The sequence below is a fragment of the Cebus imitator genome, unplaced genomic scaffold (assembly GCF_001604975.1).
Source record: "Cebus imitator isolate Cc_AM_T3 unplaced genomic scaffold, Cebus_imitator-1.0 Scaffold74, whole genome shotgun sequence".
Classification (NCBI taxonomy): domain Eukaryota; kingdom Metazoa; phylum Chordata; class Mammalia; order Primates; family Cebidae; genus Cebus; species Cebus imitator.
In genome coordinates, this window is record NW_016107389.1 from 4,118,058 (window position 1) to 4,143,656 (window position 25,599).

The 25,599-nt window shown below is 38.5% G+C and overlaps 1 protein-coding gene and 1 pseudogene across 9 annotated transcripts in view; one reads left to right on the plus strand and one right to left on the minus strand.

Moving 5' to 3' along the window:
- The window catches only part of DMXL1 (Dmx like 1), a 174,824-nt gene that overhangs the window by 116,325 nt on the left and 32,900 nt on the right, over positions 1-25,599 (minus strand). For all 9 annotated transcript variants that reach the window (XR_001826286.2, XM_017531876.2, XM_017531877.2 and 6 more), the window contains 5 exons: positions 23,543-23,609; positions 22,053-22,231; positions 19,403-19,592; positions 17,014-17,182; positions 1,194-1,406 (listed from right to left, as the gene is read on the minus strand). Coding sequence is in view for 8 of the 9 variants with exons in the window: in XM_017531876.2 (XP_017387365.1) it covers positions 1,194-1,406; positions 17,014-17,182; positions 19,403-19,592; positions 22,053-22,231; positions 23,543-23,609 (818 nt within the window). In the remaining variant the exon portion in view is untranslated. The remainder of the gene's footprint in view (positions 1-1,193; positions 1,407-17,013; positions 17,183-19,402; positions 19,593-22,052; positions 22,232-23,542; positions 23,610-25,599) is intronic.
- LOC108306799 lies at positions 2,094-4,861 on the plus strand (annotated as a pseudogene).

Below are 25,599 nucleotides of genomic sequence, written 5' to 3' on the forward strand. Positions count from 1 at the left end.
AAACAAAGTGCAAACCATGTGTGATGGCTCACAACTGTAATCTAAGCACTCTTGGAGGCCCAGGCAGGTGGATCACCTGAGGTCAGAAGTTTAGAGACCAGCCTGGCCAAAATGGTGAAACCCTGTCTCTACTAAAAATACAATAATTAGCCAGGCATGGTGGCAGGTGCCTATAATCCCAGCTACTAGGGAGGCTAAGGCAGGAGAACTGCTTGTATCCGGGAGGCTGAGGTTGCAGTGAGCCAAGACTGCACCACTGCACTCTAGCCTGGGTAACAAAGCGAGATTGTGTCTCAAAACCAAAAACAAAGTGCAGAACATTATTTCTGTATAAAAATGACACCCATAGTACAACTTTTAAGCATCTGTATTTAGATGTTTATATGAAGATAAGAAAAGAATTCAAACTGGAAGGATACTCATCAAACTTAACAATGTGGAAACTTTATAACCATCTGTTTACCTGTTTTTCTTCCCTAATGATCATGACCAATCTTGAAATTAAAACTTTTTTAAAAAAACAAACACATGTATGAACCACAGACTGTCGCAGAGATGGCTAGCTGCCCACCACTGTCTCTTACTTCCTATTTCTCAGTATATAAAGACTATATAGTCAGGAACTACATGGCCCTGTGACTAGTTTTTGCCAGTTGAATGACAGTACAAGTGATAGGTGTCAATTCTGAGTCAACATAGTTAAGAAACAGCTATGCTTTCTTTCTCTCTACCTCTCTCTCTACACCAACTGAAGGCCAAAGGCAGAGAAATTTAAGGTCCTAGTTCCAATGCTTCTGAAACTTTAATGTACATACAAATCATCTGGAAATTTCATTAAACTGCAGATTCTGGTTTGGTAGGTCTATGTGGACACTGAGACATGCACTTCTAACGAGCTCCCGGGTAACACCAATGCCACTCATCTACAGATAGTCCTTTAAATAGGAAAGTCCTAAGGACTAACAAAACCAGAAGAGTGAGAACTTTGAGCCCTTAAATCACCATGTGGAAGAAAGCTACCTGGAACAGAAATACCTACACTAGATTATTAAATAAGCTAGCTAGTCCATATTTGTATCATGTCATTGCAATTTTGGAGTTTATTTCCTACAGGTAGCTAGTTTTACACTAATACAAACATGTTTGTTATTTTGAACAAAACTTTAAATTTTTATTTTTTCTTAAAATTTTACCTTCATCGGATTTTACATCTGCCTGATTAGAATCTTCTGCACTGGCCTCAGAAGATGGTTGCTCAAAACTTTTTCTAAGTTGCTGTAAAAAAACTTCCATGGACAAAGTAAAATGCAGTTCTTTATTGTTTAGCCAGTGTACAACAAAAGGTCCAGTCTTCTCTTCATTTTCATTTGGACTCAGAGATGTAATAGATGGAAGAAGTGGAATGTCTGTAAGAGAAAAAAGATTATAAAATTAAAATTTTTACCTTCTAGCATATAAAACAACCACGTTTCATATTTTTATTACTATTACATTTATATTTTGTCTGAAAGTCTATTCCTTTCATTTTTTAATTTTATTTTATGATTTTTTAAAGACTATTTTTAGAGTAGTTTTAGGTTCACAGCAAAATTCCAAGGTACAGCCATATTTCCCATCCTACACATGCATAGCTTCCCACATTATCAGCCTCTATTACCAAAGTGGTACATTTGGCCAGGCGTGGTGGCTCAGACCTGTAATCCCAGTACTTTGGGAGGCTGAGGTGGTGGATCACCTGAGGTCAGGAGTTCGAGGCCAGCCTGGCCAACCTGGTGAAACCTCGTCTTTATTAAAAACACAAAAATTAGCTGGGTGTGGTGGTGGGCGCTTGTAATCCCAGTTACTCAGGAGACTGAGGCTGGAGAATCATTTGAACCCGGAGGTGGAGGCTACAGTGAGCTGAGATCATGCCATTGCACTCCAGCCTTGAGGACAGAGCAAGACTCTGTCTAGGAAAAAACAAAAACAAAAACAAACCACCAAAGTGGTACATTTATCACAACTGATGAATCTACACTGATACATCACTATCACCCAAAGTCTAGAGTTTACCTTAGGGCTCATTCTTACTGTTGTACATTCTACAGGTCTGAACAAATTTATAATAATATTTCATTTATCTTTAAATCTCTGGAATATATTTTATTTAATCTCTAAATAAAATTTCCACCTGGGGATGGTCATGGAGTGGGGAGAGGATGTGTCAGTCAGCAAGAGATCTGTTGCTAAGGAAAGAAGCATCAACAGCAGCAGGGTAGCTCAAAAGAAGAACCCTGAAGTCTATGTGGGATTTTCCAGTCTCCCAAATCAAGTGTCCAGGAAGTCAGTGAAGAGAGGGAAGAGAGGGATAGAATTCATACTTATGGTAGTGGGTAAATTTGGATTGGGAAACTTCACATTAATCAACTCATTCCTCACAGACTTGTATTCTCCAGAGTGTTCAGATTCTTGCCATAGAATTAGAAAGACTGTGCAGGTGGAACTATGCAAAGTTTTAATCAAAGAAGATGGTGTTCAGTTGCTGCTCACAAGAGTTGATACCCCAGGATTTAGAGTTGCAGCAGGTAATAGTAATTGTTGGTTACTGAATACACTGATAGTAAATGTGAAGACCACCTAAATGGTGATAAAACAGAATTGTGATAAAACAGATATCATATGCCTAATAACAGGGTGCAGTGTTGTTTATATTTCATTGCTCCTTCAGGACATGGACTTAAACCACTGGATACTAAGTTTATGAAGCTTTTGCTTGAAAAAGTGAGTATCATCCCACATATTGCCAAAGCAGACATGCTGATACCAGAGAAATGCCAACAGTTTAAAAACAGATAATGAAAGAAATCCAAGAACATAAAATTAAAATATATGAATTTCTAAAAAAACATGATGAAGAAAATAACCTTTTAAAAAGATAAAGGTACAGTAGTGCATGTCTGTAATCCCAGCACTCTGGGAGAACAGGGCAGGCAGTTCACTTAGGGCCAGGTGTTTGAAACCAGCCTGGTCAACATGACGAAACTCCATCTCTACTAAAAATACAAAAATTAGATAGGCATGGTGGCATGTGCCTATAATCCTAGCTACTTAGGAGGCTGAGTCACAAGAATCACTTGAACTCAGGAGGCAGACGTTGCAGTTAGCTATCAGCCACTGCACTCCAGATTACCAGATTAAACTTACTCACAGAATTACTTAAAGTTGAACTATAAAATTCTATCTTGGACAACCAGCTATCACCAGGCTTGCCTGGGTGACAGCCATTCTCTGTCGCAAAAAAAAAAAAAAAAAAAAGACTGTTTACCTCTTGCTATGGTAGGCAGTAATACTACCATTGAAGTTAAATGGCAAGAGAGTCAGAAGAAGACAGTATCCTGGAGTGTTGCTGATGTTGAAAATGGTGAACAGGCTGGGCGCGGTGGCTGACGCCTATAATCCCAGCACTTTAGGAGGCTGAGGTGGGTGGATCACAAGGTCAGGAGATCAAGACCAGCCTAGCCAAGATGGTGAAACCCCATCTCTACTAAAAATACAAAAAAATTAGCCAGGCCTGGTGGCAGGCGCCTGAATCCCAGCTACTCGGGAGGCTGAGACAGAAAACTGCTTGAACCTGGTGGGGTGGAGGTGCAATGAGCCGAGAAGTGCCACTGAACTCTGGCCTGGGCCACAGAGCGAGACTCCAGCGAAAGAAAGAAAGAGAAAGAAAGAGAGGAAAGAAGAAGAAAAGAAAAGAAAAGAAAAGAAAAGAAAAGAAAGAGAAAAAGAAAGAAGAAAGAAAAGAAAGAGAAAAAGAAGAGAGAGAAAGAGAGAAAGAAAGAAAGAAAGAAAGAAAGAAAGAAAGAAAGAAAGAAAGAAAGAGAAAGAAGAAAGAAAGAAAGAAAGAAAGAAAGAAAGAAAGAAAGAAAGAAAGAAAGAAAGAAAGAGGTGAACACTGTAATTTTACAATTCTAAGGAATAAAGAACACACATGTAAGACTTGAAAGATGTCCCCGATAATGCCCACTATGAAAACTACAGAAGCAGAAAACTGGTAGCTGATTTACAATGGAGTTGATAACAGCAAGAATAAAGGGCAGCCCTCTGGCACAAATGGAAGAGGAAAGAAGACATCATGAAGTTAAAATGAAGAAGATGGAGATGCATATAGAGCAGGTGTTCAAGATGAAGGTCAGAGAAAAAGTTCAAAAACTAAAGGACTCTGAAGCTGAGCTCCAATAGTGGTGCTAAGAGCAAAAAGGAATTTAGAAGCATAGCACAAACAATTAGAGGAAAAACGTCATCGGTTTGAGGATGAGAAAGCAAACTGGAAAGCCCAACTCAACAACTTATTTTATAACAGAACTCTTCAAGACCCCTGGAAAAGAACAATAAAAAGTGAAGATCTTTTAAACACTCTATTGACCACCAGTTACGCATTAGTTGCCAATACCAGCTTGGACATCAGTGTTAGATGGATCTGTTTTATCAGTCTCCACCAGTTTTATCCATAATGATGAATTTAACATGACAAACTTTTGTGGTTACCGTTCTTGATGGAGATTATGATGCCTTAAATTGTCTACGGTGTTGTGCACTTAGAAAGTAACAGTTCTATGTACATTTCCCACATTTTCCTTTTTGTCTTTTATTGAACAGATATCCTCAATCTAATGCAAGATAACATTTTATTGTTATACAATCAGGTCCTGGTGGCATAATTGTTTACAGGATATTCCAAAATAAAAGGATGCTGCAAGGTTTTCAGTGGGGATAAAATGCCATAATATGATGCAAACTAAGTTTTTTTCTACAATAATTATAATACAAAGGTTCCAGTCAATGTAGCATGTACAATAATGTAATTATATATACTAACATAATATATAACAATAAATATTATTTTTAAATAATGTTTAAATAAAATGTTTAATTTTTAAAGAAATAAAATTTATTTTGAAATATTTATTTTAAATAATAAATTTATTGTTTATATTTATATTTATTATTACATATTATATATATATATACATATATATATATATATTTTTTTTCTGAAATACAGTTTCACTCTTGCTGCCCAGGCTGAAGTGCAATGGCACAGTCTGGGCTCACTGCAACCTCCGCCTCCCAGGTTCAAGCAATTCTCCTGCTTCAGCCACCCAAGTAGCTGGGATTACAGGCATATGCCACCATGCCTGGCTAATTTTGTATTTTTAGTAGAGATAGGGTTTCACCAGTTGGCCAGGCTGGTCTCTAACTCCTGATTTCACCACTGCCTCAGCCTCCCACAGTGCTGGGATTACAGGCATGAACCACTGCATCCAGCCAATAGCGTAATTTAGTCTAACACAGTTGACCCTTCCATTGTTTAGAAAGACAAATGAAAAAAGAAAAAAAACTATATGCTTACAAAGTGCATCCAGAGCTTTTTTATAGCAACCTTTGTTTGTCGGTTTTGGATTCTTTAAATATATATTATCCTCATTTAGTGCCCTCCTTAGCTAGAATCTCTTTACTAATTCATTTTTGTAACAACATTTAATTTAGATATTTTCAATATATTGGCTCTGCCAAAATAGAATATAGCATCTTTCATACGGTGGGATGGGAACCAACAAGGAAACTCTCCTTTAACTCCCTTTTTATATTTTTCGTAAGTAGCAATGGGGAAAGAAGCATTTACAGATCATTTCTAGGCAAAATTGTACTTTTGCCTATCTGTTTCTACCTATGCAGTCTATTTCACTAGAAGAGAAAAAAGTACTTTTACTCTTGAAGAGAAAAAAGTCACCATTTTGCACTTAGCTGTATTCTTATATTGCATTTCTATATTTTTGTTTGTACTATTAACAATTCACATAATAATGTTGTGATGTAAAAGAAAAGATTTCCCGGGATCCCAAAAGGGCAGAATAAGAGGCAGCTCCGGAAAGCAGCTCCCAGAGAGAGAGAGACGCAGAAGCCAAGTGGTCTCCACAATTCCAAACGAGGTACCAGGCTCATTTTGTGGGTCTGGTCGGACAATGGGTATAAACCAAATAGGGCAAGTTGCAGCAAGGTGGGCACTGCCCCACCCAGGACGAGCATGCAACCCACCGGAGGACCGGGGGATCTCCCCCTCTGGGACTACGGTTCGAATACAGCGCTCTACCCAAGCCCTACACAACCCACAAAACAGGAGATCTTCACCAGGCTGAAAAGCATTAGCGAGCTGCCTGAACAAGGCAGAACAGCAACTTCCACCAGCGCCAGGGCTGCAGCATGGATCTAGGCCGAAGCACTGGCTGACGCCCAGAAAGCCAAAAAGCCAGTGGGATGGAGCTACCCGCCCCCCAGTAAGAAGGGGAACAGAACACAGGAAACAGCCCTAACGGCAGGACGGCAGTACAGGTCCCCCACTGCACAAAGCCCAGCAGGCCAAAAAACTCTCACTCCAGAGTTAGGCACCCAGAAAGTCAGTTAGAGAGCAACCAGGAACTATCCAACTCTGCCAGTGAAAGGGAAGCTGCTATTACAGAAACCAGCCTAATTTTCCTGAGTAAACAACAGACACAGCAGCTCCACTGAATCCTTGGCCCTTGGCAGCCCAGCAGCGCTTCTGCAGGCAGAAAAAGGAAAGACCACCTCCCCAAGCAGCTACCTGAGATCAAAACTGTATAAATCCAAGCGATAGAGAGAAACCAGAGCAAGAAGAATGAAACCGTCAAAAACCAGAACGTCTCTCCCCCACCACGAGATCACAACTCCTCACCAGCAAGGGAACAAAGCAGGATGGAGAACGAATTTGATGAACTGACAGAAGCAGGCTTCAGAAGGTGGGTAATAACAAACTTTGCTGAGTTAAAGGAACATGTTCTATTCCAATGCAAAGAAACTAAAAACCTTAAAAAAATGTTAAACAAAATGCTAACTAGAATAACCAGCTTACAGAAGAACATAAACAACTTGATGGAGCTGAAAAACACAGCACAAGAACTTCATGAAGCATACACAAGTTTCAATAGCCAAATAGAAAGGATATCAGAGATTGAAGATCAAATCAATGAAATAAAACGAGAAGGCAAGAAAAGAGAACAAAGAGTGAAAAGAAATGAACAAAGCCTTCAAGAAATATGGGATTATGTAAAAAGAACTAAACTACACCTGATTGGTGGACCGGAAGATGACGGGAAGCATGAATCCAAGCTGGAAAACTCTTCAGGATATTATCCAGGAGAAGTTCCCCAAACTAGCAAGGCAGGCCAACATTCAAATACAGGAAATACAGAGAACACCACAATGATACTTCTCTAGAAGAGAAACCCCAAGGCACATAATCATCAGATTCACCAGGGCTGAAATGAAGGAAAAAATGCTAAGGGCAGCCAAAGAGAAAGGTCGGGTCACCCACAAAGGGAAGCACATCAGACTCAAGTGGATCTCTCAGCAGAAACCCTATAGGCCAGAAGAGTGGGGCCAATATTAAACATCCTTAAAGAAAATAACTTTCAACCTAGAATTTCATATCCAGCCAAACTAAGCTTCATAAGTGAAGGAGAAATGAAATCCTTTACGGACAAGCAATTGCTGAAAGATTCTGTCACTACCAGACGTGCCCTGCAAGAAGAGTTCCTGAAGGAAGCACTAAACACAGAAAGGAAAAACCAGCACCAGCCACTGCAAAAAAGAACCAAATGGTAAAGACCAACGATGCAATGAAGAAATTACGCCAACCAAAGGGCAAAGCAACCAACTGCTAATAAAATCAGATTCACACATAACAATATTAACATTAAATAAAAATGGACTAAATGCTCCAATCAAAAGACAGAGACTGGCAAATTGGATAAAAAGCCAAGAACCATCAGTGTGCTGTATTCAGGAGACCCATCTCATGTGCAAAGACACACAGAGGCTCAAAATGAAGGGATGGAAGAAGATTTGCCAAGCAAATGAAGAGAGAGAGAAAAAAAAAAAGCAAGGGTTGCAATCCTAGTCTCTTATAAAAAGGACTTTAAACCAACAAAAATCAAAAGAGACAAAGAAGGGCATTACATAATGGTAAAAGGATCAATACAACAAGAAGGGCTAACAAGCCTAAATATATATGCGCCCAACACAGGAGCACCTAGATACATCATGCAAGTCCTTAATGACCTACAAAGAGACTCCCAAACAATAATAGTGGGAGACTTTAACACTCCACTGATAATATTAGACAGAAAATCAACAAGGAAATCCAGGACTTGAATGCAGATCTGGACCAAGTGAACTTAATAAACATTTACAGAACTCTAAACCCCAAATGCACAGAATATACATTCATCTCAGCACCACATGACACTCTAAAATCGACCACATAACTGGAAGTAAATCAATCCTTGGCAAATGCAAAAGAACAGAAATCATAACAGTCTCTCAGACCACAGCGCAATCAAATTAGAATTTAGGATTAAGAAGCTAACTCAAAACCACACAACTTCTTGGAAAATGAACAACTGGCTCCTAAATGTAGACTGGATAAATAATGAAATGAAGGCAGAAATAAAGATGTTCTTCAAAACCAGCGAGAACGAAGACACATGTACCAGAAACTCTGGGACACATTTAAAGCAGTGCCTAGAGGGAAATTCATAGCAATAAATGCCCATATGAGGAGCAAGGAAAGGTCTAAAATCGACACCCTATCATCAAAATTAAAAGAGGGGAACAAGATCAAAAAAAATCAAAAGCTAGCAGAAGACATGAAAGAACTAAGATCAGGGCAGAACTGAAGGAGACAGAGGCACAAAAAAAGCCTTCAAAAAAATCAACAAATCCAGGAGCTGGTTTTTGAAAAGATCAACAAAATAGATAGACCACTAGCCAGACTACTAAAAAAGAAAAGAGAGAAGAATCAAACAGATGCAATAAAAAATGATAAAAGGGGACATCACCACCGATTCCACAGAAATACAAACTACCATCAGAGATTATTACAAACAACTCTATGCACACAAACCAGTAAACCTGGAAGAAATGGATAAATTCCTGGACACTTGCACTCTCCGAAGACTAAACCAGGAAGAAGTTGAATCCCTGAATAGGCCAATAACAAAGTCTGGAATTGAGGCAGCAATTAATAGCCTACTGACTAAAAAAAACCCAGCTACAGACAGGTTTACAGCCGAATTCTACCAGACGTACAAAGAGGAGCTGGTACCATTCCTTCTGAAACTATTCCAAACAATAGAAAAAGGGGGAATCTTCCCCAACTCATTTTATGAGACCAATATCATCCTAATAGCAAAACCGGGCAGAGACGCAACTAAAAAAGAAAACTTCAGGCCAATATCCATGATGAACGTCGATGCAAAAATTTTCATTAAAATACTGGCAAACAGAATGCAACAGCAAATCAAAAAGCTTATTCATCATGATCAAGTAGGCTTCATCCCAGGGATGCAAGGCTGGTTCAACATATGCAAGTCTATACTCCACTACACTTGATCTTAGCCAAAAGGCCGAGAAGCGATGCAAGTCTATAAATGTAATCCATCACATAAACAGAACCAAAGACAAAAACCACATGATTATCTTAACAGATGCAGAAAAGGCCTTCAACGAAATTCAACAGCCCTTTATGCTAAAAACCCTCAATAAACTAGGTATCAATGGTACATATCACAAAATATTAAAAGCTGTTTACAACAAACCCACAGCCAATATCATACTAAATGGGCAAAAAGGAAGCATTCCCTTTGAAATCTGGCACTAGACAAGGATTCCCTCCCTCAACGCTCCTATACAATATAGTATTGGAAGTTCTAGTCAGAGCAATCAGGCAAGAAAAAGAAATAAAGGTATTCAATTAGGAAAAGAGGAAGTAAAATTGTCTCTATTTGTAGATGACATGATTGTATATTTACAAGGCCCCATTGTCTCAGACCAAAATCTCCTGAAACTGATAAGCAACTTCAGCAGTCTCAGGATACAAAATCAATGTGCAGAAATCGCAAGCATTTCTATATACCCATAACAGACTAACAGAGAGCCAAATCAAAAGTAAACTCCCATTCACAATTGCTACAAAGAGAATAAAATACCTAGGAATACAAATTACAAAGGATGTAAAGGACCTCTTCAAGGAGAACTACAAACCACTGCTCAACGAAATAAGAGAGGACACAAACATATGGAAAAATATCCCATGCTCATGGTTGGGAAGAATCAACATCATGAAAATGGCCATACTGCCCAAAGTAAATTATAGATTCAACGCTAACCTCATCAAGCTACCAATGACCTTCTTCACAGAACTGAAAAAAACCACTTCAAACTTCATACGGAACCAAAAGAAAGCCCGCATAACCAAAACAATCCTAAGCAAAAAGAACAAAGCTAGAGGCATCACACTGCCTGACTTCAAACTATGCTACAAGGCCACAGTAATCAAAACAGAGACACAGACCAATGGAACAGAACAGAGGCCTCAGAAGCAACACCACATATCTACAATCATCTGATCTTTGACAAACCTGAGAAAAACAAGCAATGGGGAAAGGATTCCCTGCTCAATAAATGGTGTTGGGAAAACTGGCTAGCCATATGCAGAAAGCAGAAACTGGACCCCTTCCTGACACCTTACACTAAAATTAACTCCAGATAGATTAAAGACTTAAACTTACATAAGACCTAACACCCTAAAAACCCTAGAAGAAAACCTAGGGAAAACCATTCAGGTCATAGGCATAGGCAAGGACTTCATGACTAAAATACCAAAAGCATTGGAAACAAAAGCCAAAATAGACAAATGGAATCTAATTAAACTTCAGGGCTTCTGTATAGCAAAGGAAACAATCATTAGAGTGAACTGGCAACCAACAGAATGGGAAAAAATTTTTGCAGTCTACCTATCTGACAAAGGGCTAATATCCAGAATCTACAAAGAACTAAAACAGATTAACAAGAAAAAAAGAAACAAACCCATTCAAAAGTGGGCAAAGGATATGAACAGACACTTTACAAAAGAAGACATATATGAAGCCAACAAACATACGAAAAAACGCTCATCATCACTGGTCATTAGAGAAATGCAAATCAAAAACACATTGAGATACCATCTCACACCAGTTAGAATGGCAATCATTAAAAAATCTGGACACAACAGATGCTGGAGAGGATGTGGAGAAACAGGAACACTTTTACACTATTGGTGGGGGTGTAAATTAGTTCAGCCATTGTGAAAGACAATGTGGCAATTCCTCAAGGGCCCAGAAATAGAAATACCATTTGACCCAGCAATCCCATTAGTGGGTATATACCCGAAGGATTATAAATCATTCTATTACAAAGACACAGGCACACATATGTTCACTGCAGCACTGTTTACAATAGCAAAGACCTGGAACCAACCCTAATGTCCATCATTGATAGACTGGATAAAGAAAATGTGACACATATACACAATGGAATACTATGCAGCCATAAAAAAAACGATGAGTTCTTGTCCTTCATAGGAACGTGGATGAATCTGGAAACCATCATTCTCAGCAAACTGACACAAGAACAGAAAACCAAACACCGTATGTTATCACTCATTGGCAGGTGCTGAACAATTAGAACACATGGATACAAGGAGGGGAGCATCACACACTGCAGTTAGTAGGGGGAGGTTAGGGGAGGGACAGCAGGGGTGAGGAGGGTGGGGAGGGATAATGAGGGGAGAAATACCAGATATAGGTGATGGGGGGATGAAGGCAGCAAACCACCTTGCCATGTATGCACCTGTGCAACAATACTGCATGATCTACACATGTACCCCAGAACCTAAAGTACAATTAAAAAAAAAAGATTTCCAACATGGTAATGTTTGCCACTATTATTAATGGTAACAGATTTTAGTGGTAAATTTAATGTATCTATTGTAAAGGAGATTAAATTATATATTCTACGTTTCATAGTATAATGTATTTTTAACCAAAATGTTTTAACACTGAAACATATTCACATGATAAAAATGTCTATAATTTGTAGCTCTGTTAACAGAAATATCTAATTTATAACAAATTTTGGTAAAAAAAAAATTTTAAGCTGATCAAAAAAAAAAAAAAAAAAGAAAAAAGAAAAAAAAAGTCACCATAATGTCAAAGGAACTAGGAACATATGTATCTTAGTAGCAACAATTTGTTTTTACTTAATAGACTGACCTATTAAGCTCTTTAATGACCTATCTAATTCTAAGATGGACTGCTTATTTGTTAGCATCAAGATTGAAGTTGAGGTTCCCTTTTCATGGTCAAGGAAAGCATTCAAGACAGTCAACCTCAGCTAAAAAAAATTTGTTTCTTGGTACTACTTTGTTTTTGTTTTTTTTTTTTCTTTTTTTTTCTTTGTTTTTTTTTTTTCTTTTTTTGAGATGGAGTCTCGCTTTGTCACCCAGGCTGGAGTACAGTGGTGTCACTGCGGCTCACTGCAACCTCTGCCTAGTTCAAGCAATGCTCCTGCCTCAGCCTCCCAAGTAGCTGGGACTACAGGTGTGGGCCACCACACCCAACTTTATATATATATATTTCCCTAGAGACAGAGTTTCATCATGTTGGTCTGGCTGTTCTCAAACTCCAGGCCTCAGGTGATACACCCGCCTTGGCCTCCCAAAGCGTTGGAATTATAGTTTGATATTCCGACCCCTTGGTATTACTTTTGATATAAATGTTAAATTGAGTATACTGAAGTACAAATCCAGTCAGTTGTGACAAATAATCCATAATTAGTAGAAGTAAGCAAAAATTCAAGGATCATATTAAATCAAACCTGGATCATGCTGGTATCTGCTAAATTGTAAAGGCTAGAATGAACATAAGGAGTATAAACAATTTTCTCCAAAATAAATCTATTTTTTAAAAGAAAGGTAAAGGCCAGGTGTGGTGGCTCACACTTGTAATCCCAGCACGTTGGGAGGCCAAGGTGGGCAGATCACAAGGTCAGGAGTTCGAGATCAGCCTGGTCAATATGGTGAAACCCAGTCTCTACTAAAAAGACAAAAATTAACTGGGCACAGTGGCAGGTGTGTATAGTCTCAGCTACTCACAAGGCTGAGGCAGGAGAATCACCTGAACCTGGGAGGCAGAGGTTGCAGTGAGCCGGGACCATGACACTGCACCCTGGGCAACGGAGCGAGATTCCATCTCATCTCAAAAAAAAAAAGGTAAATAATTTGGATTAAATATCTCTCCAAACAATGTATCCATTGTTAGGTACCATATTGTTAGAAAGAATATTATAGGAGATGAATGTAAAGGAAAGGATTTTTAAAAATTTCCTCCTGTCCCTTCTATTGGAGGCAGGTTCTAAGACTTGATAGCTACATCCAATCCAAGAGAATCTGTTTATAACTATACATTCCTTAGTATAATTATTTCACTGATATTTATATATCCCTTGCCTGATTATATGCTTCATGGGAGCAAGAACCCTACCTGTTCTGATTACCACTGTATCATTACTTCCTACCACAACTTCTAGTTCCTACACTGGGACAGATTAAGCACTCAGCAGTAGCCTTGGCTGGCCTCACTGCCAGTCCCATTCTTCCTAGATGGATACACAGTGGTGCCAGAGATTAAGAGAGTGCCCCCAATAATTCATGGGTAAGACTTTCTGATATCTGACTTACAATCAGCCCCTCAAAAGAGATCAGCAATGCCTTTAGTAGGCCTTACTGTTAAATTCACAAGAAGACGGAATAATGCTGGCTTTTAGCAGAAGCATTCTAACCAAAAGGAAACACACCTCTTCTACATCCTGAACACATTCAAAAATTTGAATAATGTCATTTTTACTAAAAATCTTCATGGACAGTGTATAAGAGTTAGAACTAAGAGAACATGCTCTAGGAGTGCCTCTCCTGTAACCATTTCTATTGATGGACAAATAAGTGAAGCCAAATCTGAGAGTTGTGCTTTGAATAAGAAATAAAGCATCCAGAAAAGTCATTCCAACAAATCAAATTTAGGGAAAGAAATTCTCCATAGGGTCCAATTTAGCTACTAATGTTTGACTTGCTGGATATTTTCCTTAGGGACCTAACCATCTAAAGAAAGACCTTAGAGTTTTCCTATTGGAAGCTAGTCAAAGAAATACCGCACTAGAATTTAGGGTTCCTTTTTTTCAGTAACCCCTCAAGCCTTTTCCATTAATACAGAATTCATGCTTTCCTTATTCTCATAATACTGTCCTTTACTAAGCGGGGATCTTCAAAACTATTCAGCTGTCCTTAACGTTGACTCTGGGCATCATAACCATTGTGAGTATGTTTAAAATAAAGGTAAAAGCCTACGTTTGAAGACTTTTTTTCTTCTTGAGACAGAGTCTCACTCACTCTGCCACCCAGGCTGAAGAGCAGTGCTTGGTATCAGCTCACTGCAACTTTTGCCTCCTGGGTTTAAGCAATTGTCCTGCCTCAGTCTCCCAAGTGACTGAAACCTACAGGCACACGCCACCACGCCCAGCAAATTTTTATATGCATTTTTTGGTAGAGACAGGGTTTCACCAGGTTGGTCAGGTTGGTCTTGAACTCCTGACCCCCAGTAATCTGCATGCCTTGGCCTCCCAAAGTGTTGAAATTATAGGCATGAGCCACTGTGCCTGGTCTCAAGCCTATATGATTTTTTAATAAAGATAATTCAAGATTCTCCCATTTATTCTTGGCTCATAAATTATTTTAGAGCTAGGACTGTTGTCAACCAAATAAAATCTAGGTCAGCAGATACTTTTCATTCCTACCACAGTATCTCTACACTTTGACTTATCAGAGTACTTCTTGCTTTAACAGATTAAATTCTATTCAAGTAATTAATGGGCCATCTTTATCACTATGTTTCCTTGAAGAATGCAATACTGTAAATCCAATGTACTATATGAAAATAGGTTATCCTTAATTTATGCTTATGAATATTCCGTAATGGCCAGATTATAGGCCTCCCAAAGTGTCTATAATCCCAGCAGTTTGGGAGGTCAAGATGGGTGGATCATCTGAGGTCAGGAGTTTGAGACTAGCCTGGCCAACATAGTGAAACCTTGTCACTACTAAAAATACGAAAAATTAGCTGGGCATGGTGGCAGGTGCCTGTAATCCCAGTTACTCAGGAGGCTGAGGCAGGAGGTTGCTTCTACCCGGGAGGTGAAGGTTGCAGTGAGCTGAGATTGCACCACTGCATGCCACCCTGGGCAACAAGAGCGAAACTCTGTCTCAAAAAAAAAAAAAAAAAAAATTTCATAATAAACAAAAACTCATCAAGTAGTTGTTAGTGGTTATCTTCTAGGGAGACGGACAAAGGTGTGGTAGAGTTGAAAGGAGGCTTTCACTTTTCACTTTTTATACAAATAACACCTTATGCAAATATTGCCTTTAATTTTTTTTTTCAAGTAATATTCCAGGGCTCTACTTTAAATGTTCCAATTGTGACAACCAGTTTTTATACTCATAAAAATTATTTACTCGATGTGGCCTCCAGGCTTGAGGCCTAGAGTTCAAGACCAACCTGGCCAACATGGTGAAAACCTGTCTCTATTAAAAATACAAAAATTAGCTGGGCATGGTGGCGCATTCCTGTAATCCCACCTTCTTGGGAGGCTGAGGCATGACAATTGCTTGACCCTGAGAGGCGGAGGTTGCAGTGAGCCAAGACTGGACCACTGCATTCTAGCCTGGGTGACAGAGCAAGACTCTGTCCAAAAACAAACAAACAAACAAAAAAGTATATATATATGTAATTTATATATATATTTTAATAATATGTATTTTTAATATATTAAACATATATTTATTTTTGACTCTGTATATTACTATTTTATATACATATAAAATAATAACTGCTGACTGGGTACAGTGGCTCATGCCTGTAATCCCAACACTTTAGGAGCCAAGCCAGGTAGAACTCTTGAGCCCAGGAGTTCAAGACCAACCTGGACAACATGGAAAAACTGAGTCTCTACTAAAAATACAAAAAGTTAGCTGGGCGTGGTGGTACCTGCCTATAGTGCCAGCTATTTGGGAGGCTGAGGTGCGAGAATCACCTGGGCCTGGGAAGTTGGGGTTGCAGTGAACCATGTTCGTGCCACTGCACTCCCACCTGGGAAACAGGAGTGATTTCTCGTCTCAAAAATAATAAATACTTACATTTTCAAATTCATAGGTAGACCCAGATAATCCAGATCTCTTAGTCTAACAGTACATATTTGACTACAGAGATAAGTTTCTTAATTCTTCCAGTAATAGCTTTTACATATTTCTGCCCTCTTTATGGAATGGCTCCAAAGATCAAGTACCAAATGCAAAGATTTTAACAACTATATGATAATCATAAAATACTACTTTTAGAGGTTGGGCATGGTAGCTCATGTCTGTAATCCCAGCATTTTGGGAGGCCAAGACAGGAAGATCGCTTGAGGCCAGGAGTTTGAGACCAGCCTGGGAAACACAGCAAGATTTCATCTCTATGAAAAATAAAAAGTCCGGGTGCGGTGGCTCACACCTATAATCCCACCACTTTGGGAGGCCGAGGCGGGTGGATCACGAGGTCAAGAGATCAAGACCATCCTGGTCAACAGGGTGAAACCCCGTCTCTACCAAAAATACAAAAAAATTAGCTGGGCATGGTGGCGCGCCCCTGTAGTCCCAGCTACTCGGGAGGCTGAGGCAAGAGAATTGCTTGAACCCAGGAGGCAGAGGTTGTGGTGAGCTGAGATTGTGCCATTGCACTCCAGCCTGGGTAACAAGAGCAAAATTCAATCTAAAAATAATAATAATAAAAATAAAAAGTAAAAGAATACAATACTACTTCTGTAGTACTTTTATTAAGCAACAGTTCAAATCTTAACTTTTGAATAAACTAATAATGAACTTCAATGCCTTATCAAGATCCTAAATCACAAATAAAATCATGGCCTTAAAGGCAAACAAACAGAAATCCATGAGCTTACTACAACGAAAAGTGGGCTAAGAAAGTCACCTCCAATATTCTACTTATTCTAAAACTAAAAGTATAACTTACGTTTTGAACAATGTTTTATTACCTGTGGCTGGGTTGATGCTGGCTGCAATATGAAAGTGGCAAAGTGCATTGGCATGCAGTGGAGTGTTCCTGTGAACATGATGAGGATCCTGCTGATGTGGCAGATATCCGGTATGTGCTACAAGTGCAAGTGATCTCCTCCGACCTCTACGAAAATGTCTCAGATTTACCTGTGTGAATAGAAACAAAACTAATACCTATGTTGTCAAAAGTTGTATATGTGTAAACTACATAACAATTGTCAGAAGTTACATTTATCCTAGTTCAGAATATTTTATGTGTAAAAACACCTTCAACATTTTTGTACAGCAAATTTGAATCCTGAAGAATAAAGTTATGACTTAAAGCGCCTGGCTCTTCTCTTAATCCTCACACAATATTTTGCAATTTTTATTTGGTTTGTTTTCTTAAAATGTATTTCCTAAAATCTAATGTTAAAAAATTTTTTTGTCAATACTATTGTCTGTGAATGACGTCTCTATATAAACAGTCCTTTTTTTGTCTATAGCTAATTCTTTGTGACCACAAAGTATTAAATAATATTACCTTTGCACATGGGACATTTCATAATTTACAAAGCATTTTCATAGGGATCATCCCATTTGATGCCATGAGGCAGGCAGTGCAAATATTGTTATTCTCATTTTTCATATGATAAAATATTTTATAGAGAACCCAAGGTCATCTAGCTAAGAAGATGCAGGGAAAAAGGTAGAACAAGTCTTCAGATTCCTGGTAACTTCTTTCAGTTATTACTACCTGTAACCATTCTATTTGTTGTTGAGTCAACATAGAGTTTATTACATTCTAAGCCATCAGAATACTATTCAAATTAGAAAAATAGTTGCTGCAAAATCACACAAAGCATTCAAAGATAAATTGTTTTAAAATCATTTCTGTTTTCAGGGCCGAGCGTGGGTGGCTCACGTCTGTCATCCCAGCACTGTGGGAGGATGAGACATGTAGATCATTTGAGGCCAGGAGTTCGAGACCAGCTTGGGTGGGAGGATTACTTGAGCCAACATGGCAAAACACCATTTGTACTAAAAATACAAAAATTAGCTGGGCGTGGTGGCACACACCTGTAATCCCAGCTACTCAGCATGCTGAGGCAGGAGAATTGCTCGAAACCAGGAGGAAGAGGTTGCAGTGAGCTGATATGCTACTACACTCCATCCCGGGCGACAGAGAAGGCTCCATCTCAAAGTCAAAAACAAAAACAAAATTCACAAAAAAATAAAATCACTTCCTGTTTTCAATATTAAGAAAATGAAAGGCTGTGAGCCATGGCTTATGCCTGTAATCCCAGCCCTTTGGGAGGCCGAGGCAGATAGATCACTTGAGGTCAAGAGTTCGAGACCAGCCCTGGCCAACATGGTGCAGCCCTCTCCCTACTAAAAATACAAAAATTAGCTGAGCATAGTGATGCACACCTGTAATCCCAGCTACTCAGGAGACTAAGGCCAGGAGTACAATGAGCCAAGATCACATGACTGCACTCCAGCCTGGTTGACAGGGTGAGACTCTGTTTCAAAAAAAAAATGGTAAGGAGAAGATTCTGTATTACTATTCTACTACTGCTTCTCAGCCTTTAGGCTAAGATCAGGTGTATTACTATTCTAACTTTAGTGTATCCAAACATCAAAAGTTGACTTTTACTCTCCAGATGAATCTTTAAAGACTCCAAGTTCTGGGGGGTGTGGTGAGGTTTCTAAAGATAAAATGGTAGGAGAAGAAAATAGGATAAAATACTCAAGCTCTAAGAAGGAAAAAATATGGGTTTTAAAATTTTTTTTTGAAACAGAGTCTCACTGTGTCACCAGGCGTCAGGCTGGAATGCAGTGGCGTGATCTCGGCTCACTGCAACCTCCACCTCCAGGGTTCAAGCAATTCTCCTGCCTCAGCCTCCTGAGTAGCTGGAACTACAGGCACACGCCACCACGCCCAGCTAATTTTTTGTATTTTTTAGTAGAGACGGGGTTTCATCATGTTGGCCGGGATGGTCTCGATCTCTTGACCTTGTCATCCGCCCGCCTCAGCTTCCCAAAGTGCTGGGATTACAGGCGTGAGCCACCGCACCCGGCCTGTTATTTTTAAGAGTCAAATATTTGCATTCTCAGATTTTACTTTATGTTACTTTAGCTAAGTCAAATGTAATCATCCTTTTATCATCATCAGTTAACCTAAAATTAACTTGATACTTATAGGTAGTTTTGTGCTCCAGACAAAACCTAGACAAAAATATATTCTTTGAACCAAATAAAACTGAAAATTTTCTAAGAATTATTTTCCTAGGATATAGATTTTTTAATAATATTACTATGTTACCAAAAAGACAATGTACCAAAGGTTTTAAAACTTGTAGTACGTTATGTAACAAAAACACTCACTTCTAAAGCATTTTGAACTCGTTCTTTACCAGAAGCATTTCTCTTGAAGTTATTTGTTAAATTAATTGATTCAGTCCAATGGTTGTAGTCACCTCCATATAGCAAACAATCATTTGGTAAAAATGTCTCTACCCAAAGACGACACACATTATCTTTGCAGCAAGTCAACAGTACATTACATACAGAAGCCCTAAGGAATAAAAAGATTTTAGAAGCAAAAATACAAATTTCACGTAGTATCACAGACAATGCTATGATGTTTCTTTAATTACTTAAAAGGTCCAACTAAGGTACCAGTGAAGAAAATGTTACTATATACAGATTTCATCACAGAAAATGCTTGCCAACCTATTTCTTTTCTGCCTAGAATTCAATAGTTCTTACTTCAGTAACCTTGCCAAATTTTACTTCTTTTTTTTTTTTTAAGAGATGTGGTCTCACTATGTTTCCCAAGCTGTTCTCAAACTCCTGGGTTCAAGCAACCCTCTGGGCTCAAGTAATCCTCCCACCTCATCCTGCGATTACAGGCATGTATCACCATCCCAGCTCTCAATAAGATTATTTTTACATCTAAAAAAACAAAGACTGAGATTGAGCCAGGATCTCTCAGTTGACATACAAGAAATAGCTACATCTTCTAACAAAATTTTCTGATTTATTGAGTAGATAGTTCTCTGAATTATATCATATGCTTCTTCTCTACTTCCTATAAAGGCACCTGCACACGGTCACAACAAGCTAGTAACTATTGAGTACAATAATTCTCTCCTTGCCTAACAGATGCCCAAAACAGTAAAATGTAAGAATTGAATATTCATGATAAAATAAGTACTAAACACCTCCCCTCCTTAGTCATCCTTGACTTTCAGTTAATTTCCTTTTTTCCACCTCCTTAAAATAAAAGCTAAAATCAATTACATATATATTAGTAAGTCCCATAGCATCAAGAGCTCAATGGCTGAAGCTCTACAAACGAAGACTACCTTCTGTAAGGAAACTCAGCAAGTTTGGAAAAAAGAAAGAAAAAGTCATGATATTTTGTAGTAACTTGTTCTAGCATATATATCTGCTTTTTAAAAAACTGAACAATCAGTAGGTTTTATCAGTAACTCAGTGAGTTACAGTAAATGAGAAATCAAAATATTGTATACTAGCCACTTTGTTAACCTACTGACTAAAAAAGAAGTTGCTCCAGAAGAGAAGGGAGAACAGCATGACTTGTATTGGTTGCCCTCCCCTTCTCCTTCCTTCCACCATTCTCTCATCACTCTCCCTCTGGCCCCCGTTCCTCTTGCTGTCTACGTCCCCATCTTCCCCTTTCTACTTCCTCTCTTGGCTTCCCTCTCCCACCATTCTTTGCTTTCACAGCCTTTCAAGGCCATCTTCCCTTTCTATCTCTCTCCTTCTGTCCTCTACCTCTCCTTCCTAGCACCTTTTTTCTTTCTTTCCCCAACCTCGTTTCTCCTCCTTTCCCCATCCTTGCACACATCTCCCTCCATTTTTTCTCACTCTCTTTTCTCTATCCCTTACCTAGCTGTAGCTACACTATAGCTCAAAACACCTATTTAGCAAAATTCATAAAACAGTGAAAAGGTAGGGAAAAAATACAGTGGTCACATGGTGTGGCCAAATTGAAAATGGCCATACAGTACAAAATGGGATTTCTGGCTGTACACAGTGGCTCATGCTTGTAATCCAGCACTTTGGGAGACCAAGGCAGGCAGATTGTTTGAGCTCAGAAGTTCAAGACAAGCCTGGGCAACATGGCAAAACCCCAACTCTACAAAAAATCCAAAAAGGAAAAAGTATATTAGCCCAGCGTGCTGGCACGCACCTGTGGTCTCTGCTATTTGAGAAGCTGAGGCAGGAGGATCACTTGAGCCCAGGAGGTGACGGTTGCAGTGAGCCATGATTGGGCCACTGCACTCCACTCTGGGTGATAGAGTGAGATCCTGTCTCAAAACAAAACAAAACAAAATAAAAACACACAACAAAAACCAAAAAACAATAAGGGACTTCTACCTGTACTTAAGTAATAGGTCTCTATAACCTACTAAAATTCAGTATGGTATTAGCTCTTTCCAGAACTAAAGAAGGTACTGAGGGTAAGTATGTGCGTGCTTGTGTGGTTAAACTAATACCTATTTCTGAGAAGAATAATATAGGGTATTAACCTACTCTCTTTTCCTCAGATATGCTGGGAGCAGTCAAATAAACATATGAGAACTCATGGTATATCCTCATAATAAAGCCATTTTTTAAAAGAAGAAAACCAGGAGAGACATACTAGAAGGTACAAAATGAGAGAGTATTTATGTAAAAATATAAACAAACAACAATCTGGAGAATAAAAGATGACAGATACAAAGCACAAAGAAAAACAAAATATGCACAATTCTATGACTTAAAGACATTTGATATGGAGGTAAATTATCTCACCTTAAACTCCTTTAATATGGCTCTTAACCTAAGCATCAATCACAGTTGACCCACAGCCAGAGATGTGCAGGCCAGAGAGTATCTAATATTACTCTAATCTTCATAGGCTCAGAAGTCCTATAACTATGGACTCTCAAAAGTGAGAAAAGCAATCAAAGTAACAAAGATGATGATCCCTTAATACATGGGAAATAATGACCAATCCACTGACCTAGGCATATATTTGCTTGTTTTACGCCAGGAAAATCCATTTACGGCTCGAGGATGGGCCAGATATACAAAAGAAAAGTCAATTTCTCCTTGGGATTGTTTTTCTGAACTTCTATCTGGAGAAGTAACAGCTGTCCGCCAGTTTTCTACATTATACCATACCTTCAAAAGACAGTCATCCTAATGGGAAAAAAAAACCAAAAACAGAATAACATGCAGATCAGAATTAAAAATTAAATCAAATAGCAAAAGTAATATTTTCCTCCTCGATGGCAAGAACTTGGGGATGGGAAGAGAGGCTGGGCACAGGGGAATTAAGAAGAAAATTCTAATTCTGGCACTTTTCTATTAGCATTCCCTAACTGTGCTTTAAGAACTGAATTGTGTGAATGTGTGAATTCTGTGCTCAAGGAAAATTCTTGCTAATTACTATAGAGTATGGGGAATGGAGTCATTCAGGAAAGATTGAAAAATGAAATAAAAGACTTATTTTCCCATAAGCCAAATATTAAATAAAAAAATACCACTAGCAGACTTATGAAGACTGCTAATTATTGAAAAAAAGAATACTTTTCATGAATTAGCATGTGACTTTTCAAAGAAAATGTTGATAATGAAAATAATGAGTTAATATATTAATACTATATAAAATATTCTACGTACAATCAAATTTATACCTCCTAATTTGGGAAATAAGGGAAGAGCAAGGGAGCCTAGAATGTACCAGGTGCTGTTTTTAAGCTATAACTTAGTTCCCACCTGTAAAGTCAATCAGAATAAACAGCTCCACTTCTCTCCTAAAAAACAAAAATCTTACCGTGGTTTTAGAGTAACTCACATGCTTAGTTTGCAGAAGGCTTTGAGCCATGAGAACAACAATTTGACTTAGTAGTAGTTCATGAAATGCTCTATGAACCAATGAATAAAAATAACTTCAAAGAAATACACTGCTTTAAAATCAACAGGTAGTAACAAAGTATGCACACTAAAGAAATGGTTACTAGTATCTTTCTAGAAAGCCCATAAAGTCTTACATATTAAAAACAGTCTAATATACACCAACTAAAAGGTAATATAAATAGAAGCTATGCTTTATTGATTGTATACTACATGAAAGGCACTGTGCCAGTCACTCTATACTGTATACATTGTCTAAATTAATCCTACGGTCAATGAGCTATGAGATAAGTGTTTTTATCCTCTTATTACACATGAGAAAAGAAAGGCTCAGGTAGATTCATTTGCCCAAGATGAGAAAGCTGGTAAATAGCAGATTTATATCCAGATCTGCCCCTAAATCTATGTTATTTCAATTATACCACACAGCCTTTTAACACCACAATAACGTAGTCAATTTCTAATACTTAAACTTTTTAGTGGAAACTATTATTTTCAAGCTAAATAAATAAAAGAATGCAGACAGTTAACGTTTTTAAGGTTTCAAAGTAAACTATAAACATATAATTTAGCAACAGCATTTTCACAATTTACCTTCCCAGCAGTTGCAAAAAATTCTCCATCTGGTGAAAATTTCATTAAATGAACTTGGGAAGCAGTTCTGTAAATTAAACAGATAAGGAATAACTTGCAATGAAAGCTAAAAAGTTCAATATTCTCAAAATTATACATCAGTAATTGCTTCAAATGACAGAAAGTTTTGTAAGTTTCACACTCACATCTTTGTGTACCTGAAAAACCAACTAGTTAGTAAGATAAATTTTAAATATAAAAACATCCATGCATAAGAATCATGGAAGGAATGACTTGTCAAAATCTTTAAAGCCTAAAACAAAAGTCATAGCACTCATTCCCTTAGAATGAGAGAGAGTGGTTTCGCTTCTTTAATCTGGAAATCTAGTTTCCAGAACCATGGATTCCTATATGCCAACATACATTTTCATGGATAATACATAAATTTGCCTTAGGGTAATACTTAAAAGATTATGTGTGGGTTAACAGGGGACTTGTAGCAAGTAGGGATTCAGCCTGCCAGCTTCACCTATATACTTAGTACATACTTACCGTTTCTTTTCTTTTTTTTTTCTTTTTTTTTTTTTTTTTGAGATGGAGTCTCGCTCTGTGGCACAGGCTAAGTGCACTGGTGTGATCTTGNACACACACACACATATGTGCACACACACATACAATGATCTCAAATAATTTTTCACTGCTGTTTTCTAATTTTTGCTGCAACGACAACAAAGAGAAGTGAACATTCCTGCACACACATTTTTAGAACATCTGGTTAATCCTAAGGATATCCTTAAAACAAAATATTTTTTTTCTTTTTTTTAAAATTGAGACGGAATCTTGCTCTGTTGCCCCGGCTGGAGTGCAGTGGTGCGATCTCCACTCATTGCAACCTCCACTGCCCTGGCTCAAGCAATTCTCATGTCTCAGCCTCCTGAGTAGATAGGATTATAGGTGTATGACACCATGCCTGGCCTTTTTTTTTTTTTTTTTTTTTTTTTTTTCTTTTTTTTTTTTTTTTCTTTTTTTTTTTTTTTGAGATGGAGTCTCGCTCTGTGGCACAGGCTAAGTGCACTGGTGTGATCTTGGCTCGCGGCAGCCTCCACCTCCCAGGTTCAAGTGATTTTCCTGCCTCGGCCTCTGGAGTAATTGGGATTACAGGCGTGCAACACCATGCCCAGCTAATTTTTTTGTATTTTCAGTAGAGACGGGGTTTCACCATATTGGCAAGGCTGGTATGGAACTCCTGACCTCGCGATCTGCCCACCTCAGCCGCCCAAAGTGCTGGGATTACAGGTGTGAGCCACCGCACCTGGCTGCCTTTTCTTCTCAAAGGAACTTTGGTTCATTTCTCTTCATTGTCTTCCCTTACAGCTACTCATATATACTGAGCTCAAGACATCCACCACTATCATTGCTTTCCTTTTCTTTGGCCAAATTCATGCTTAAACATTAAACTTATTTCTAAAGCAATCCAAAGAGGAATTATGTCACATTTCATTTCAGATACAAATAACTATTTTTTCTGATTTTAAGCATAATACATTATAGAAAAATTGATACATGTAGATAAAAAGAAAATGAAATCATTTATGGTTTTCACCAATACCACCACATCCTTTCCTCAGAAAAAGCCAATGTTAATATTCCCCTTCTTTCCATTCTCTCTACTTTCTGCAGGATAATGTGGGAGAAGTAAGGCTACAAACTGAAGCCATATTTATCACCCATTAAAAAATGTGACATGGGCCAGGCACAGTAGCTCATGTCTGTATTCCCAGCACTTTGGGAGGCAGAGGGGGGTGGACCACAAGTTCAGGAGTTCGAGACCAGCCTGGCCAACATGATGAAACTCCATCTCTACTAAAAATACAAAACATTAGCCAGGATTATAGGTGGCACGCCCCTGTAATCCCAGCCACTTCAGAGGCTGAGGCAGGAGAAGTGCTTGAACCTGGGAGGCAGAGGTTGCAGTGAGCCGAGATCACACCACTGCACTCAGCCTGGGCAATGGAGCAAGACTCTGTCTTGAACAACAACAAAAGTATGTCATGAATATCTTTGCATACAGATGCAAA